Source organism: Chrysemys picta, chromosome 1, assembly GCF_011386835.1.
Source record: "Chrysemys picta bellii isolate R12L10 chromosome 1, ASM1138683v2, whole genome shotgun sequence".
Taxonomy (NCBI): domain Eukaryota; kingdom Metazoa; phylum Chordata; order Testudines; family Emydidae; genus Chrysemys; species Chrysemys picta.
In genome coordinates, this window is record NC_088791.1 from 149,714,782 (window position 1) to 149,732,711 (window position 17,930).

A 17,930-nucleotide genomic window follows, 5' to 3' on the forward strand; every position below is an offset into this window, starting at 1 on the left:
GCAGTACTTTGTGTATCCAGTCTGCAGACCAAGCAAGGAGCAACAACCTTCAAATAGCCACAAAGCTGCCACTGATGTTGGTCGTAGTTTATGCACCTCAAAACTTGTTTCATGTTGTCATAGGTTTCCTTCATATGGACTGCATGACCAACCGGAATTGATGGCAAAACATTGCCATTATGCAGTAAAACAGCTTTAAGACTCGTCTTCGATGAATCAATGAACAGTCTCCACTCATCTGGATCGTGAACGATGTTGAGGGCTGCCATCACACCATCGATGTCGTTGCAGGCTACAAGATCACCTTCCATGAAGAAGAATGGGACAAGATCCTTTTGACAGTCACGGAACACGAAAACCCTAACATCACCTGCCAGGAGATTCCACTGCTGTAGTCTGGAGCCCAATAGCTCTGCCTTACTCTTGGGTAGTTCCAAATCCCTGACAAGGTCATTCAGTTCACCTTTTGTGTTATGAGGTGTGGTTCAGAGGAGGAGGATGGGAGAAAATGTGGGTCCTGTGACATTGATGGTTCAGGACCAGAAGTTTCATCCTCTTCCTCTTCCTCGTCTGACTCAAGTGAGAATGATTCTGGTCCATCAGGAACTGGCAGTCCTTCTCCGTGGGGTACTGGGCGTATAGCTGATGGAATGTTTGGATAATGCACAGTCCACTTTTTCTTCTTTGACACACCTTTCCCAACTGGAGGCACCATGCAGAAGTAACAATTGCTGGTACGATCTGTTGGCTCTCTCCAAATCACTGGCACTTTAAAAGGCATAGATTTCCTTTTCCTGTTCAACCACTGGCGAAGATTTGTTACACAAGTGTTGCAGCATATGTGTGGGGCCCACCTCTTGTCCTGATCTCCAATTTTGCAGCCAAAATAAAGGTGATAGGCTTTCTTAACCATAGTGGTTATACTGCGCTTTTGTGATGCAAAAGTCACTTCACCACAAACATAGCAGAAGTTATCTGCACTGTTCACACAAGTACGAGGCATCTCTGCTCACTTTGGCTAAACAGAAATGTGTCCCTTTGCAAAATCAAACACTGACAAATAAGTGAGTACGACACTGTATGATTTCTAGAGCTGATATAGGGCAATTTGTTCAGCAGAGTGATGTAAGCTTCGTTATGATTGCATCATCCATGACTTCTAGGAATAACATGATGCAATTCATATCATGTATGATGCAATACCAGCTTTAGATTGCATCATTCATTGTTTTGCCTAAAAAGCAAGTACTGTCCAAACCCAGTCATAGATTTATTCATAGATCCAGTCAAAGATGTATTTTAGTCATTTCTGGTTTAAATTGAGATCCCGTCCCTTTATAACTCCCTTATCCTCCGCCATTCCCAAGTCAAGGGTCGTATATACTGACCCAATAGCGTATCTTGAAAACTAGAGCCAATCAACAATTTTAAGCATCATTTTCGCTCTCAGTGACGCAGAATTAGTAAAGTTTGACTACATTTATTTCAGAAGCATTTTGGTTGTAGAGCAGTGTAATGCGCAGCAAATGGCCTGGCAGAAATATTTGTTCCTATTAAAATGTATTGTGTTATGTACACCTGAAGTTTATATAATTATCTCTCCTCCTTGTAGATGAAGAGAAGAGCTCAAAAGAGACTAAATCAATGAACCAGTCTGACCTTCCCTCCAGTCAAGAGAAAACAGGTGTGTGCCCATCACACTCAGGCCAGAATTAAGTGGGGGAAGTGAGACACATGTGCTGTATGGTAGTGACTAGCTGCTTGCCAGGGAGGAAGACGTGCATGGCTGTGAAGTGGCCAGTGGAGGGAAATGGTTGTGAAGTGTTGGGAGGGGATGAGGTGCCCATTGCACACACAGGAGGGTAGGACAAAGACACTGTTACGGGAGTTGGGGGAAGGAGGGAGGGTCTCTGGCTGGAGAGTCACTTGTTGTTCACAGGGGAAATGAAGGGAGCATGAACGTTGCTGATGTAGCTGGATGTGAGGACTTTGGGTGGGGACTGGAGGCAGCTTTCCTGCAAAAGGAGAATAAAGAGAATTCTCTGTGAGGCTCCTACAGAACAATTTTAGAACTTCTTTATTCTCCAGCCTGCCTTGGCTTGCCCTCTCTGCTTTGGTGTAATGACCTGGTTACTTGCTGATGTGCTCCTACTCCGTGCACACTGGGCACTTGTAGAACGCTACTGCCCTGCCCATCAGCCTGTGTTTTACCGTTCCGTTTGTAATAATCAGCACGTCCATCTTCAAACGCCATCCAAACATTACTGCATAAATCCTCGTGCCCCTTTGAGAGTGGGTGTTATCTCCTACTTACGCATGGGGAAACTGAGGCACGGAGAGGTGAAATGGTTTGTCCAAGCCACACAGGACCTGAGTCTCCACTCACATTGCTGTCAATCAGGAATCACGCTAGTGGTTTCAAGTAAGCTACAAGGGTGAAAATGGGTAGAGAATCAGCCACAGAGTATCACAGAGGGAATAGAACCCAGGAGTCCTGATTCCCAGTCTTGTGCTTAGAATACTAGCCTACCCTCTCCGTCTCAGTCATCTTATGACAATACCGCACTTCCCAGATGCCATGTCAGACTAGATGTGTGATTGCTGCCCTGCAAATTTCAGGCAAAATGTTAAAATTTTGGTGAGGGTGACTAGAGCAGTGTCTGGTTAAGCCCTCTTATACCTATGGCACCCCCAGCCAGGACAGACTCCTATGCCCAGATTCTCAAAGGTATTTAGGCACCTATTTCAGTGGAATTTGGGAGCCTAAATACCTTTCAGGACTTGGGCCTGGGTGCTCTTTTGAAGGCCAAGTGGGGGGTTGGTTGTTGTGCTGTTCACACTGTAAGAGTACAAGGGTTTTGAACAGCTGGCTGGGGGACACAGCAAGCCCCTCGGCCCCCGGCTGGAAGCTGCAATAGGCACATAGCTCCTCAGGTTATCGTACTCACGGTTGGCGTGGCTTTCGGTGTTTAATGCTGTCTGATGGGGGGGGGAGGGGGTTATCTCAAAGGTGCTGAATGGCCCTAGATGTTGGAGTTGTAGATAGCAGATTAACAGATATCCATATAAGGACTGGGATTGGTTGGCAGCACTTCTGGTAGCAAATCAGTGGTTGTAGATGAAGTGGTTAATGTGTCTAATTATCCTCAGCTTCTCAGGTTCCAATTCCAGATTAAATCATGAATCAGGGATGGAATCCACTAAAAGTTGCACCTTTCAGTGCTTGAACATGTTGTGTTTCACGGTTAGACTGGCTCAGTTTGGTAACCGTATTGCTCTAGCCATAGACGACTTGTGCCTCCTGATCCTGGGGGGCGGGGTGGGGTGGGGACACGTGTAAAGGGGAGGACATGTGACCGCCCCACATGTCTCCTTTGCCCAGTGACCTCTGCCCTCCCCGGCCCTGGGCCGCTGCGCTGTCCCCACCCCACCAGAGTTACCTGCGGGGGAGAGGGGACTCTGTCCTACTGTGCCTCCCGCTCCCCCCCCCCCCCCCCCCCAGCATGTTCAGCTTCTTCCCCTGGCAGCCAGGCCTGGGCAGGGTGAGGGATGGAAATGTTTCTCACGCCAGCTGAAGCTGGCCACTCTGGGTTCTGTGCAGTGCAGCAGTTGCCTGTGAGAGCCTGGCTGGGGTGGCAGCCTGCCCCGCCCCTTCTCCTCCCCACCCTAGCTCAATATTTCCTCTCCTTACTCCACTGTTACACAACTAGCTGTATGCTGGTGGGTTGCCGCTCTCCACCCCAGAGGTGGCTGCGTTTCAGCAGCTCTGCACAGGGATCGTTTGTGAAGCTCTTCGGGGACTATCGGGCATGGAAGTTGTAAAATGTGAAAATAGTCACCGCTCCTTTTAGCCAGATAATTTCATATGAACTGTCCAGAGAACATCCAAATGAATCAGTGTTGGTTGGGGTCGTTTGTTGGGGACTGAAACCACCTGGGAGAAGCTGATGGGTTCAATAATCCCAGATGATAAATAATGAGCAGTAAATGGCCTGGCAGAAATTTGTATTGTATTGTGTTATGTACCCCTGAAGTTTATATAATTCTCTCTCCCCCTTGTAGAGGAAGAGAAGAAGTCAAAAGAGACTGAATCAACGAGCCAGGCTGACAATTCCTCCAATCAAGAGAAAACAGGTGTGTGGCCATCACACTCTGCCAGAGTTAAGTGGGGGAAATGAGGCACATATGCTGATGGCAATGACTAGCTGCTTTTGAAGGAGGAAGACGTGCATGGCTGTAAAGTGGCCAGTGGAGGGAAATGGTTGTGAAGTGTTGGGAGGGGACAAGGTGACTCAGGTTTTGAATTCACTAAAAGTTGTATCTTTCAGTACTTGAACATTTTGCATTTCATTGTTGAGCTGGCTTAGTTTGGTAACAGTATTGCTCTCACTCTAAAGATTGCAGACTGAAAACCTGCCCTGGGAAAAGGGCATGGCGTGATGTGATATTAGGACATGAGAGCTTTGTGCCAAAATGTTTTAGTTAATAAAAACAACAACCAATTTTAAACAGTCTGGGGAAAATACTCACTTCTAATGATCGTGTTTCACTTCCATGGTGTCTGTGATGCCCTAATCCTACTAGTTCTTCTTCGAGTGATTGCTCATATATATTCAACGGTAGGTGTGCGTGCTCGCCACGTGCACCGGTGCCGGAAGTTTTTCCCTAGCAGTACCCGTAGCGGGGGAGCATCCCCCGTGACCCCTGGAGTGGCGCCTGCCTGGCGGGGTATAAAGGGAGCTACGCACTTCCCCCCGCCCCCTCAGTTCCTTCTTACCGCCAGTGAAGGTGCGTTGGAACTGCCCTTGCCCTGCTCCAACTTCGCTGTAGCTCGTCCCCAGAACTGGTCGTTCGTTTAGTACCTGTAGTTAGTTAGCTGCATAGGTAGTTTAGTTAGTCAGTGAGCCCGGGCCAGGGAATGCCCTGAGCCCCGGGATTTAAGTTGTGCAGTTCTTGTCAGTGTTGTATGCCAAGGAGCGACCAGCACACAGACTGTTTGCGCTGTTTGGGAGAAACAGCGAAAGGTGCAAAATTGGCAAATGGTTTAAGCTCCGGACCAAAAGGGAAAGAGAAATTAGGCTCCAGGCCATTCTGCTGGAGTCGGCGCTGACCCCGGCACACCACTCCGAGCCAGTACCGGGCACCGCGGTGTCGGTACACGGCAATCAGCCGGTGCCATCGACCTGTCGGCACTGCTCCCTGTCCATGGGAAATGCCAAGAGGACCAAGAAGAGTCCCTCCTCACAACGGCACTGAGGGAAGTCTGGGAAAGAGGCTAGTCCCATGTCGGGCAGTCCTCGATCCCCATCGGGCCCCAGGCCTCCGACTCACATAGAGTGGAGTAGCCCGGCCCCTTCGTAACAGGCCTGTCCGGATGCCTTCTACAACTGAAGTCGCCCAGGACGTCATGTCTAGGCCGGTGCCCGGAGTCCCGCCGATGTCAGGAGAGTATTTGATTAGGAATCTTTAAAACAGGAAACCCAAATGCCATTGTTAGCTGCTCTGTAGAATAGAACTACACTTTAAAAGATCTTCTGGTAAGAACAAGGGTTAGCTCAGGTACGCGAGTCCTTCCACAACTTGTGCAATATGTTGTGTGCTAACTAGTTGCTACTGTAATTTGTGAAAGGTTTCCGGATCTTTCAAGCATGTCAAATACAACATTTGAATGTAAATGTAAAATAGTAACAGCTTCCTTTGTCCAAATTACTTCATATGAACTATGGTGGAAATGGCCAAGTGCAGCGGCGATGATCAAGGGCATTTGCTGGGGCCTGAAAAGTACGAGAGGTTGGTGGGTTCATTAATTCCAACTGGTAACCAGTCCCCAGCAGGTGGCCGGGATAGAAATCATAGTTGCCATTGAAACTGTTAGTGTTTTGTACTTCTGAAGTTTATATCATTGTCTTTCCCCTTTCAGGTGAAGCAGCAAAGTTGGAGGAGATACAACAAGATGCACCAGTGAGCCTCCAAGACAGTAACGAAAGCCAAGCTGAGAAAGGTGTGTGTAACTGTCAAATTTTGGCCAGAATTGAGGCACAGAAGTGAGGGAATGAGCCGCCAGAGAGAGAGAGAAGCCCAGGGTTGTAAAGATAGATACAGGGTCCATGGGAGGGGATGAAACTATCACTGTTTCAAAGCGGAGTGGGAAGGAGGGTTTGGGCTAGACCTAAAAAGGGGCTTAGGTGCCTGTAACTAGGGTTTAGGCACCTAAGTCCTGATTTTAGGTATAATACCTATGAGTATGCCAAGCTCCACTCAGAATGGGTGTGGGGAGGAAGTGGCAGTGTCCTTCCTGATAACCTTTAGCCCAGTGGTTAGGGTACTCACCCAGAACGTAGGAGACCCTGGTTCATTGCCCGCCTCTGTCTGCCACCTATAGAGCACCTACCCCTTCTGACACTAGAAGAGGGGGTGGTTCTTCTAGTGCTTGCTCATATCTATTCCAATTAGGTGTGCGCGCCGCGTGCACGGCCGTTGGAAAGTTTTTCCCCTAGCAGCATCCGTCGGGTTGGCTGTGGAGCCCCCTGGAGTGGCGCTTCCATGGTGCTCAATATATGACTCTGCCGACCTGGTGCCCCCTCATTTCCTTCTTACCACCCGTGACGGTCGTTGGAACTGTGGCGTCTTGCTCTGCAAGTTCTCCACGTTTTCCTAGCGTTGTAGATTTTGCTTTTGTTGGTAGTTCTTTGTTTTTGTTGTAGTTAGTGGTAGTTGGGTTGGGGGGTTTACCCTCCACCTCGACTGTTTTCTTGTCCAAGTCCCCGGGATTCAAGCCCAGCACGTCCTGCTCTATGCCCATGCCTATGGGCAACTCCCATCACTCTTGTCTAAAGTGTCTGGAGGAGGCTCACCAAGCCGAGAAGTGCAGGATCTGCAATGGGTTTCGTCCTCGGACTAAAATGGAGTGGGACTTTTGCCCGAAGCAACTCCTTATGGAGGCGGCTCTTAGGCCCCAGCCTCCTTCAGCGCGGCAGGACCCGGCACCAAGCTCTTCGGTGCACAGCACCAAGGCGGCACCTTGGATGGACTCTGGGTGAGACCCACGGCACTGCCAGTCCCCAGCACCAAAGCCGGCAACATCAACCCGGCACTGGAAGCCGGAGAAGTGTGGCTCTGCTTCGCAGAGACTCGCCCCCCTGGCCAAGACACTGGTGTGTCCCGGAGGGGAGCTCCCGGGAGCGAAGGTCATGGATGCGGCACCGTCGACTTCGGCCCCGCTGGGTGACCCGTTGAGTCAGGTGCTGCTTGACTCCCCATCCCACAGCATTGTGGAAATCCAGCTGCCTTCCACCCCGGACACCTCTGCGGCTGTGAGGGACCTCGTCACCATGACGGCACCGGGGTCTCCTCTGCTCCATGCCAAGTCTCCGGCGCCTCAGCAGATGGCACCATCTCGAGGCAAGCTGGCGTTCATCTGGCCTTCGGCACCACAGGCTCTGTTGGACGAGCCTTGGTACTGCTCCTGGTCCTGGCACTGCTCGGAGTCCTGGCACCATTCCCCATCGCAGCGCTGGTCATACTTGCGGCACCGCTCCCAATCGCAGTGCCATCATCAGAAGCTTTAGCCCAGTGGTTAGGGTACTCACCCAGGATGTGGGAGACCCTGCTTCAGTGCCTGCCTCTGTCTGCCACCTGTAGGGCACCTAAGCCCTCTGACACTAGAAGAGGGGTTCCTGGCTGTGGATTGCAAGCTGGGAGAGGCGGCCTCCCTGCTGCCTGGATGTAGGTGCCAAATCCATGAGAAGGGTGTGGCTTAGGATACAGCCCTCTCTCCCCATCTCCCATTGGCTAGCTTAAGCCCCTCCACACCTAGCTTGCTGGTTTTTGTCAATCCCATTCTTGAATTCTCCCCATTCATTGTATAGGACCCCTGGGTGCCTAACTCAGCCTCCTTTGATCCCATCCTTGTTTCAGTGATTTTTATAGGCCCCCTAAAAGTTAATGTTTGCACCGCTGCATGTTGCCACCTCTCCGTTCCTTTGTGGCTCTGGCCCTTGCAGACGTGAGAAGGGGAGGAGAGGGGGTTTCTATTGCTGAGAGAGAAGTGGCCTGTTGCTCAGCAAGGGAATGAGGGGAAGGGAGCATGAAGGTCAGTGATGGTGAAGCTGGGTGTGGGGACTAGGAGAGGAGGTTTGAAGGCAAGTTTCTTGCAAAACAAGAAACAAGACAATTCTACAGGAGGTGCCTATCGTACAGTGCTGCACTTTCTTTGATTTCTTCAGCCTGTCTCTGCTTCCCTCTCTGCTCTGGTGTGTTCATGTGGTTACTTGCTGATGTGCTTCTGCTCTGGGTGTACAGGGCATTTCTGGAGCATTATTACCCTGCTCGTTACCCTGTCGCTTTCACCATCCGTTCCACAGATGGAGGTAAAGCAGTGGTTCCCAACCTTTCCAGATTACTGGACCCCGTTCAGGAGTCTGATTTGTCTTGTGTACCCCAAATGTCACCTCCCTTAAAAAGTACTTAGTTACAAAATCAGACATAAATATACAAAAATGTCACAGCACGCTTTTACTGAAAAATTACTTACTGTCTCATTTTGTCTGTATGAAATGTTTGTTAGTTTTTACTGGCTTTGCTAGTGCTCTCTATGTAGCCTGTTGTAAAACTCAGCAAATATCTATATGAGTTGATGTAGCCCCTGGAAGATGCGTACCCCTTGTTTGGAACCACTGAACGAAAGAACTAATCAGTACTTACATCCTGAAAGCATGGTCAAAATACTAATGTCTCATTAATGACCATCACTTTCCTTGGTCAGAGGTCATTATTATTATCCCCTATTTTTAGATGGGGAGATGACACAGGAGTCTCTGTAGACTCTCTTAACGCATGAGATTTTGGAGGCTTCTGGTACCACTAGATGAGATGAGCAGACTCCCAAATGTAGTCTTCTCTTTAGTGCCAGGCCTACCAATCATATCCGTTATGGGGCTTACATAATTCTTCAGTGTGAGGATGGAGGGCAAAATTCAATCCCTGTAATCCCAAGGGGGGTGGAAAGGTCAGTCTGAATTCTTGCTCATGTGCATGGAAGCTCCATGAAGGCTTATGAAAATGGGTTGAACAATGGAAGCACCACTAGTTAAAAACAGATGTGTGTAGCTTTTGGTCAAAAACAGCTCAAATGGTTGTCCCCTTTCAAATCACACCCTAACTTTTTTTTACATTGTCACTTCTATAGAACCATCAATTGAACTAGTACTTGAGTGGAATAAATTCTGATTATATTTAATTTTTATTTTTTCACAGGAAGCCACAAGAAAGAGGGAAATTTATTCCACACATGGACGAAAAAAATTAGAGGGAACATTGATCGGGTCAGATCGGGCCGGACACACAAGACAGGTGCTCCTCTACCTCTCTTCAGAACACACTGGGGTTAGACAGACAGGCACTCAGTCCCTCACCCTTCCCTGTTGGCTTGAAGCTTCCAGCAGCTCTGAGAGGTTCTGTCATGGGGCCTGTCAAACAGAATGGGACCCAGGTGCTGGCTCCTCCCTCACCTCTGCTCCTTATCCCTCCTCCCTGCTTGCTCAAGGCTTTCTGCTGGTCCCCAGCACCAAGAGGAGCTGTTCTAGGTGCTGGCTGTGCTCCTAGCCATGTGAGATGCGCGGTAGGTACCAAATTAAAGGGAATGTTGCGTACAACCTAAAGGGAAGGTGAGTTACCATACAGTCTACCTCAGCCAGGCTCCACAGTTGAGACAAAACCTTGTGGTCAACAGCATCAAAGTTACAGCATAGACACTGAGCTTTGTCTATTGCTGGGAGGAGACCCAACCGGATCCTGAACAAAGCCACGAGAGGATTCCAGATGGCGCCGAAGTTGCCTTGCTGTCACCATTAACACAACCTTGCCCCAAACACCACCTTAGAGAAAGGATGATAATTAGCAACACTATCAACATTAAGCGAGGTTTTTTTTTTTTTTTTTAGCGTGTTTGTGTTTGAGGGAATCTAGCCCCCTACTCTCAGGTATGGAGGCACCAACAATGGATCCAGTACCTCCCCTCTTGATTTCACTATCCATGAGGTGTACAGGGTACAGTTAGCAGGCAGCAGCCCAGCACCTGTCATGAGCTCAGGCTGGCTGAAATGCAAAGAGATGATGTGGTGTGTCTCTCTGCTGGACACTCACCTGCCCCCACAGATGCACTGGCAGCCGAATCTGAGCCATCCTGTCAGCACAAAACTTTCTCTGCTTTAAGGCAACCAAGGACCTTCCAGCCTACTGCACTTCCCGGCTGCTTGATGGCTCCTTTAACTTCCTCCATCAGCGGTGGGCTCTTATCACTTGCTGAGGAGTTGAAGATACAGGGAGGGGACTAGGAACTGCTGAGCAGGGATAAAGCCTGCTGTGCCCTAGCCAGAATGCTTAGGGGGAAGGAGGGGAAAGCTGCTTGGTTTGTGCTGCCAAGCATGGAGATCGCCTCTGTCTTTAGAGAAGTTATTCTCTGTGGTGGTTGTTAGATCCAGAGTCATGTGGAAGGTAATGGGCTTGATTTTTCACTGTCTTGCCCCTTAGTGTAGTCATTTGCATCTGTGCAAAATGCCTGTAATACACAATCAATCAGAACGAATAGTACTTTACACCCACTGTGCACAGGTGTAAGTGGTAGCACAAGGTGCAGAGCAGCAGAGAATCAGGTCCCAGAGTAGACTGGCTGCTTAGGCTTTCTAGAGGCAGTAGATAGGAGACTGCAAAATTAATAAAATTATAATTTATTCTTATGTCAGGTCATTACAAACTTCCCAGTACCTTTACTGAATCTTAACAGATATGTACAATTATTTTTATACACATTATTCTTGGAGAATATGAGAATTTATATGTTTGTTTGTTGCTTATTTAATTATGTCAAATGTTCATGCTAAGGAGATTCTTAGGAAATCTGCTTTCTGTGAACTAGTAACAGGATCCCAGAGTGTCAAGGGAAAATAACATGGTGTTTTTTACCTCAAATGTGTTTACTCAGGCTTTGAAATGCCGCTTAGAACTTCTGTTTTGTTTTAACACGCTATACTTTTTATACTATATTTTTGAAAGATGTATATAACTGTTGTGATTCATGCTTTGTACAGAATATTTGATAAAAATCTTTAATTTCAAGTGGTAAATGTACTACTAATGGTAGATCTTAAATCTAAGGACCTTTTGGTCAAAAAGGCAAACCACTCTAACAAGGTAGTCTTATCTCTATGCCAGACTTGTAGCTCATACCAGAGGGATGTGCCTTGGTCTTCGATAAGACAATCTCAGGCAAACAAACTTTGTAGGATAATTATTTTAGAAAGAGTCCTGACTTATAAAAAAAAGTAAGGATATTGTATTCAGAATACTTCAGAGAAGTAATGTTCAGGGATGTGTTACCAAGAGCCAAAAACTACATCATAAAGTGGGCTTTTTTTTAAACCACCCCCCTTTGCATGGTAAAAGCCTTGGTTTCAAACTCTCACATAAATAAGTCATTTCGGTATAGAATAGTGATATTGCGGAACTAAATAGTATCTGGCAATGCTTAAGCAACTCCTTATTGAAGTCAGAAAGACAAGAGTCACCTCTTCAGGAATTGTTAAGAAGAGACAGTGTTTTATTAGATGACTGTTTAAATTTAAAGACTTTCTTTAATAACATTAAGTTTAAAAATGGTCACTTTGAGAGCTAAAAGACTGCTATATATGACATAAGGGTGTTTGGACTCATCTGGAGCAGAAATTCAACTCTTGTTGAACTCTGGTGGAACTAAAGGCATATGTCAGAAAACGGACTAAATCAGGGAAAGAGGTAAAACTCTAAACTTCAAAAATATACTGAGAATTTCCTTCCACAAAGGCAGTTACGATCCTGCTGTAACTGCTGCAGCAGATGCATGTATTTCCTGGGTGCCCTAGTTCAAAATTTCCTCTCCTTATTCCACTGTTGTACAATTAGCTGTATGCTGGTGGGTTGCTGTTGTCCACCTCAGAGGTGGCTGGATTTCAGCAACTCTGCACAGAGATCGTTTGTGAAGCTCTTTGGGAACTATCAGGCATGGAAGTTATAAAACGTAAAAATTTTAACTGCTCCTGTTAGCCAGATAATTTCATATGAACTGTATAGAGAACATCCAAGTGAACCAGTGCTGGTTGGGGGCATTTGCTGGGGTCTGAAACCACCTGGGAGAAACTGATGGCTTCATTTATCCCAGGTGATAAATAATGCGCAGCAAATGGCCTGGCAGAAATTTTTGTTCCTATTAAAATGTATTGTGTTATGTACACCTGAAGTTTATATAATTATCTCTCCTCCTTGTAGATGAAGAGAAGAGCTCAAAAGAGACTAAATCAATGAACCAGTCTGACCTTCCCTCCAGTCAAGAGAAAACAGGTGTGTGCCCATCACACTCAGGCCAGAATTAAGTGGGGGAAGTGAGACACATGTGCTGTATGGCAGTGACCTAGCTGCTTGCCAGGGAGGAAGACGTGCATGGCTGTGAAGTGGCCAGTGGAGGGAAATGGTTGTGAAGTGTTGGGAGGGGATGAGGTGCCCATTGCACACACAGGAGGGTAGGACAAAGACACTGTTACGGGAGTTGGGGGAAGGAGGGAGGGTCTCTGGCTGGAGAGTCACTTGTTGTTCACAGGGGAAATGAAGGGAGCATGAACGTTGCTGATGTAGCTGGATGTGAGGACTTTGGGTGGGGACTGGAGGCAGCTTTCCTGCAAAAGGAGAATAAAGAGAATTCTCTGTGAGGCTCCTACAGAACAATTTTAGAACTTCTTTATTCTCCAGCCTGCCTTGGCTTGCCCTCTCTGCTTTGGCGTAATGACCTGGTTACTTGCTGATGTGCTCCTACTCCGTGCACACTGGGCACTTGTAGAGCACTATTGCCCTGCCCATCAGCCTGTGTTTTACCGTTCCGTTTGTAATAATCAGCACGTCCATCTTCAAACGCCATCCAAACATTACTGCATAAATCCTCGTGCCCCTTTGAGAGTGGGTGTTATCTCCTACTTACGCATGGGGAAACTGAGGCACGGAGAGGTGAAATGGTTTGTCCAAGCCACACAGGACCCGAGTCTCCACTCACATTGCTGTCAATCAGGAATCACCCTAGAGGTTTCAAGTAAGCTACAAGGGTGAAATGGTAGAGAATCAGCCACAGAGTATCACAGAGGGAATAGAACCCAGGAGTCCTGATTCCCAGTCTTGTGCTCAGAATACTAGCCTACCCCTCTCCGTCTCAGTCATCTTATGACAATACCGCACTTCCCAGACACAATGTCAGACTAGATGTATGATTGCTGCCCTGCAAATTTCAGGCAAAATGTTAATATGAGGGTGACTAGAGCAGTGTCTGGTTAAGCCCTCTTATACCTATGGCACCCCCAGCCAGGACAGACTCTTTGTCCCAGATCCTCAAAGGTATTTAGACACCTATTTCAGTGGCATTTGGAAGCCTAAATACCTTTCAGGACCTGGGCCTTGGTGCTCTCTTGAAGGCTAAGGGGGGGATTGGTGGTTGTTCTTGTTCACACTGCAAGAGTCACAAGGGTTTTGAACACCTGGCTGTGGGACACAGCAAGCCCCTCGGCCCCCGGCTGGAAGCTGCAATAAGCACATAGCTCCTCAGGTTATCGTACTAACGGTTGGCGTGGCTTTCGGTGTTTAATGCTGTCTGATGGTGGGGGGTATCTCAAAGATGCTGAATGGCCCTAGATGCTGGAGTTGTAGATAGCAGATTAACAGATATCCAGTGGTTGTAGATGAAGTGGTTAATGTGTCTAATTATCCTCGGCTTCTCAGGTTCCAATTCCAGATTAAATCATGAATCAGGGATGGAATCCACTAAAAGTTGCACCTTTCAGTGCTTGAACATGTTGTGTTTCACGGTTAGGCTGGCTCAGTTTGGTAACCGTATTGCTCTAGCCATAGACGACTTGTGCCTCCCGATCCTGGGGGGCGGGGTGGGGAGGCGACACGTGTAAAGGGGAGGACACGTGACCGCCCCACATGTCTCCTTTGCCCAGTGACCTCTGCCCTCCCCGGCCCTGGGCCGCTGCGCTGTCCCCACCCCACCAGAGTTACCTGTGGGGGAGAGGGGACTCTGTCCTACTGTGCCTCCCGCTCCCCTCCCCCCCGCAGCATGTTCAGCTTCTTCTCCTGGCAGGCAGGCCTGGGCAGGGTGAGGGATGGAAATGTTTCTCACGCCAGCTGAAGCTGGCCACTCTGGGTTCTGTGCAGTGCAGCAGTTGCCTGAGAGAGCCTGGCTGGGGTGGCAGCCAGCTCCGCCCCTTCTCCTCCCCACCCTAGCTCAATATTTCCTCTCCTTACTCCACTGTTATACAACTAGCCGTATGCTGGTGGGTTGCTGCCCTCCACCCCAGAGGTGGCTGCGTTTCAGCAGCTCTGCACAGGGATCGTTTGTGAAGCTCTTCGGGGACTATCGGGCATGGAAGTTGTAAAATGTGAAAATAGTCACAGCTCCTTTTAGCCAGATAATTTCATATGAACTGTCCAGAGAACATCCAAATGAATCAGTGTTGGTTGGGGGCGTTTGTTGGGGACTGAAACCACCTGGGAGAAGCTGATGGGTTCAGTAATCCCAGATGATAAATAATGAGCAGTAAATGGCCTGGCAGAAATTTGTATTGTATTGTGTTATGTACCCCTGAAGTTTATATAATTCTCTCTCCCCCTTGTAGAGGAAGAGAAGAAGTCAAAAGAGACTGAATCAACGAGCCAGGCTGACAATTCCTCCAATCAAGAGAAAACAGGTGTGTGGCCATCACACTCTGCCAGAGTTAAGTGGGGGAAGTGAGGCACATATGCTGATGGCAATGACTAGCTGCTTGTGAAGGAGGAAGACGTGCATGGCTGTAAAGTGGCCAGTGGAGGGAAATGGTTGTGAAGTGTTGGGAGGGGACAAGGTGACTCAGGTATTGAATTCACTAAAAGTTGTATCTTTCAGTACTTGAACATTTTGCATTTCATTGTTGAGCTGGCTCAGTTTGGTAACAGTATTGCTCTCACTCTAAAGATAGCAGACTGAAAACCTGCCCTGGGAAAAGGGCATGGCGTGATGTGATATTAGGACATGAGAGATTTGTGCCAAAATGTTTTAGTTAATAAAAACAACAACCAATTTTAAACAGTCTGGGGAAAATACTCACTTCTAATGATCGTGTTTCACTTCCATGGTGTCTGTGATGCCCTAATCCTACTAGTTCTTCTTCGAGTGATTGCTCATATATATTCAACGGTAGGTGTGCGTGCTCGCCACGTGCACCGGTGCCGGAAGTTTGTCCCTAGCAGTACCCGTAGGGGGGGGGAGCATCCCCCATGACCCCTTGAGTGGCGCCTGCCTGGCGGCGTATAATGGGTGCTACGCACTCTTCCCTCCCCCCCCCCACCTCAGTTCCTTCTTACCGCCAGTGAAGGTGCGTTGGAACTGCCCTTGCCCTGCTCCAACTTCGCTGTAGCTCGTCCCCAGAACTGGTCGTTCGTTTAGTACCTGTAGTTAGTTAGCTGCATAGGTAGTTTAGTTAGTCAGTGAGCCCGGGCCAGGGCATGCCCCGAGCCCCGGGATTTAAGTCATGCGTTTCTTGTCAGTGTTGTATGCTAAGAAGCGACCTGCACACAGACTGTGTTGTATGCTAAGAAGCGACCTGCACACAGGCGGTGTCGGTACACGGCAATCAGCCGGTGCCATCGACCTGTCGGCACTGCTCCCTGTCCATGGGAAATGCCAAGAGGACCAAGAAGAGTCCCTCCTCACAACGGCACTGAGGGAAGTCTGGGAAAGAGGCTAGTCCCATGTCGGGCAGTCCTCGATCCCCATCGGGCCCCAGGCCTCCGACTCACATAGAGTGGAGTAGCCCGGCCCCTTCGTAACAGGCCTGTCCGGATGCCTTCTACAACTGAAGTCGCCCAGGACGTCATGTCTAGGCCGGTGCCCGGAGTCCCGCCGATGTCAGGAGAGTATTTGATTAGGAATCTTTAAAACAGGAAACCCAAATGCCATTGTTAGCTGCTCTGTAGACTAGAACTACACTTTAAAAGATCCTCTGGCACTTCTGGTAAGAACAAGGGTTAGCTCAGGTACGCGAGTCCAAAATGTCCCCTCCTTCCACAACTTGTGCAATATGTTGTGTGCTAACTAGTTGCTACTGTAATTTGTGAAAGGTTTCCGGATCTTTCAAGCATGTCAAATACAACATTTGAATGTAAATGTAAAATAGTAACAGCTTCCTTTGTCCAAATTACTTCATATGAACTATGGAGGAAATGGCCAAGTGCAGCGGCGATGATCAAGGGCATTTGCTGGGGCCTGAAAAGTACGAGAGGTTGGTGGATTCATTAATCCCAACTGGTAACCAGTCCCCAGCAGGTGGCCGGGGTAGAAATCACAGTTGCCATTGAAACTGTTAGTGTTCTGTACTTCTGAAGTTTATATCATTGTCTTTCCCCTTTCAGATGAAGCAGCAAAGTCGGAGGAGAAAAAACAAGGAGTGCGAATGAGCCTCCAAGACAGTAACGAAAGCCAAGCTGAGGAAGGTGTGTGTGGCTGTCAAATTTTGGCCAGAATTGAGGCACAGAAGTGAGGGAATGAGCAGCCAGAGAGAGAAGCCCAGGGTTGTAGATATAGAAACAGGGTCCTTATGAAGGGATAAGAGGGGATGAAACTATCACTGTTGCGAAGCGGAGTGGGAGGGAGGGTTTGGGCTAGATCCACAAAGGGGCTTAGGTGCCTGTAACTAGGGTTTAGGCACCAATGTCCTGGTTTTAGCTGCCACTGCCTCTGAGCATGCCAAGCTCTACTCAGAACGGGTGTGGGAAGGAAGTGGCAGTGTCCATCCTCAGAAGCTTTAGCCCAGTGGTTAGGGTACTTACCCAGAACGTAGGAGACCCTGGGTCAATGCCTGCCTCTGCCTGCTATCTATAGGGCACCTAAGCCATCTGACAGTAGAAGAGGGGTTCCTGGCCGTGGGTTGCAATCAGGGAGAGGCCGCCTCCCTGCTGCCTGGATGTAGGTGCCAAATCCATGAGAAGGGTGTGGCTTAGGATACACCCTTCTCTCCCCATCTCCCATTGGCTAGCTTAAGCCTCCCCCCTCCACCTGGCATGCTGGTTTTTGTGAATCCCATTCTTGGATTCTCCCCGTTCATTGTGTACGATGCCAGGGTGCCTAACTCAGCCTCTGTTGATTCAATCGTTGTTTCAGTGATTTTTCTAGGCCCCTAAAAGTTAATGGTTTCACAGCTGCATGTTGCCACCCCTTCATCCCTTTGTGGCTCCAGTCCTTGCAGACGGAAAAAGGGGAGGAGAGGGGGTTTCCATTGCTGGGAGAGAAGTGGCCTGTTGCTCAGCAAGGGAATGAGGGGAAGGGAGCATGAAGGTCAGTGATGGTGAAGCTGGGTGTGGGGACTAGGAGAGGAGGTTTGAAGGCAAGTTGGAAAACAAGAAACAAGACAATTCTACAGGAGGTGCCTATCGTACAGTGCTTCACTTTCTTTGATTTCTTCAGCCTGTCCCTGCTCCCCTCTCTGCTCTGGTGTGTTCACGTGGTTACTTGCTGATGTGCTTCTGCTCTGTGTGTACAGGGCATTTCTGGAACATTACTGTTCATTAGCCTGTCCACTAAAGCAGTGGTTCTTCTTCGAGTGATTGCTCATGTGTATTCCACGGTAGGTGTGCGTGCTCGCCACGTGCACCTGTGCTGGAAGTTTTTCCCATAGGAGTACCCATAGGGGGGGAGTGTCCCCTGCCCGGGGAGTGTCCCCTGCCCCTGGAGTGGTGCCTGCCGGGCACGGTATAAGGGGAGCTGTGCACTCCCCGCACCCTCAGTTCCTTCTTACCGCCAGTGAAGGTGCTTTGGAACTGCCCTGCTCCAACTTCACTGAAGCTCGTCACCAGAACTGGTCGTTTGTTTAGTACCTGTAGTT

At 48.6% G+C, this 17,930-nt stretch overlaps 1 protein-coding gene across 11 annotated transcripts in view; it reads left to right on the top strand.

The window, feature by feature from the left end:
- CD58 (CD58 molecule) overlaps window positions 1-17,930 on the top strand; it is an 83,057-nt gene that overhangs the window by 42,366 nt on the left and 22,761 nt on the right. For 5 of the 11 annotated variants that reach the window (XM_065572834.1, XM_065572803.1, XM_065572809.1 and 2 more), the window contains 7 exons: window positions 1,613-1,684; window positions 4,063-4,134; window positions 5,921-6,001; window positions 9,256-9,351; window positions 12,301-12,372; window positions 14,691-14,762; window positions 16,462-16,542. In XM_065572834.1, coding sequence (XP_065428906.1) covers window positions 1,613-1,684; window positions 4,063-4,134; window positions 5,921-6,001; window positions 9,256-9,351; window positions 12,301-12,372; window positions 14,691-14,762; window positions 16,462-16,542 — 546 coding nt within the window. The remainder of the gene's footprint in view (window positions 1-1,612; window positions 1,685-4,062; window positions 4,135-5,920; window positions 6,002-9,255; window positions 9,352-12,300; window positions 12,373-14,690; window positions 14,763-16,461; window positions 16,543-17,930) is intronic. The other 6 variants (XM_065572817.1, XM_065572850.1, XM_065572831.1 and 3 more) reach the window with 4 other exon arrangements.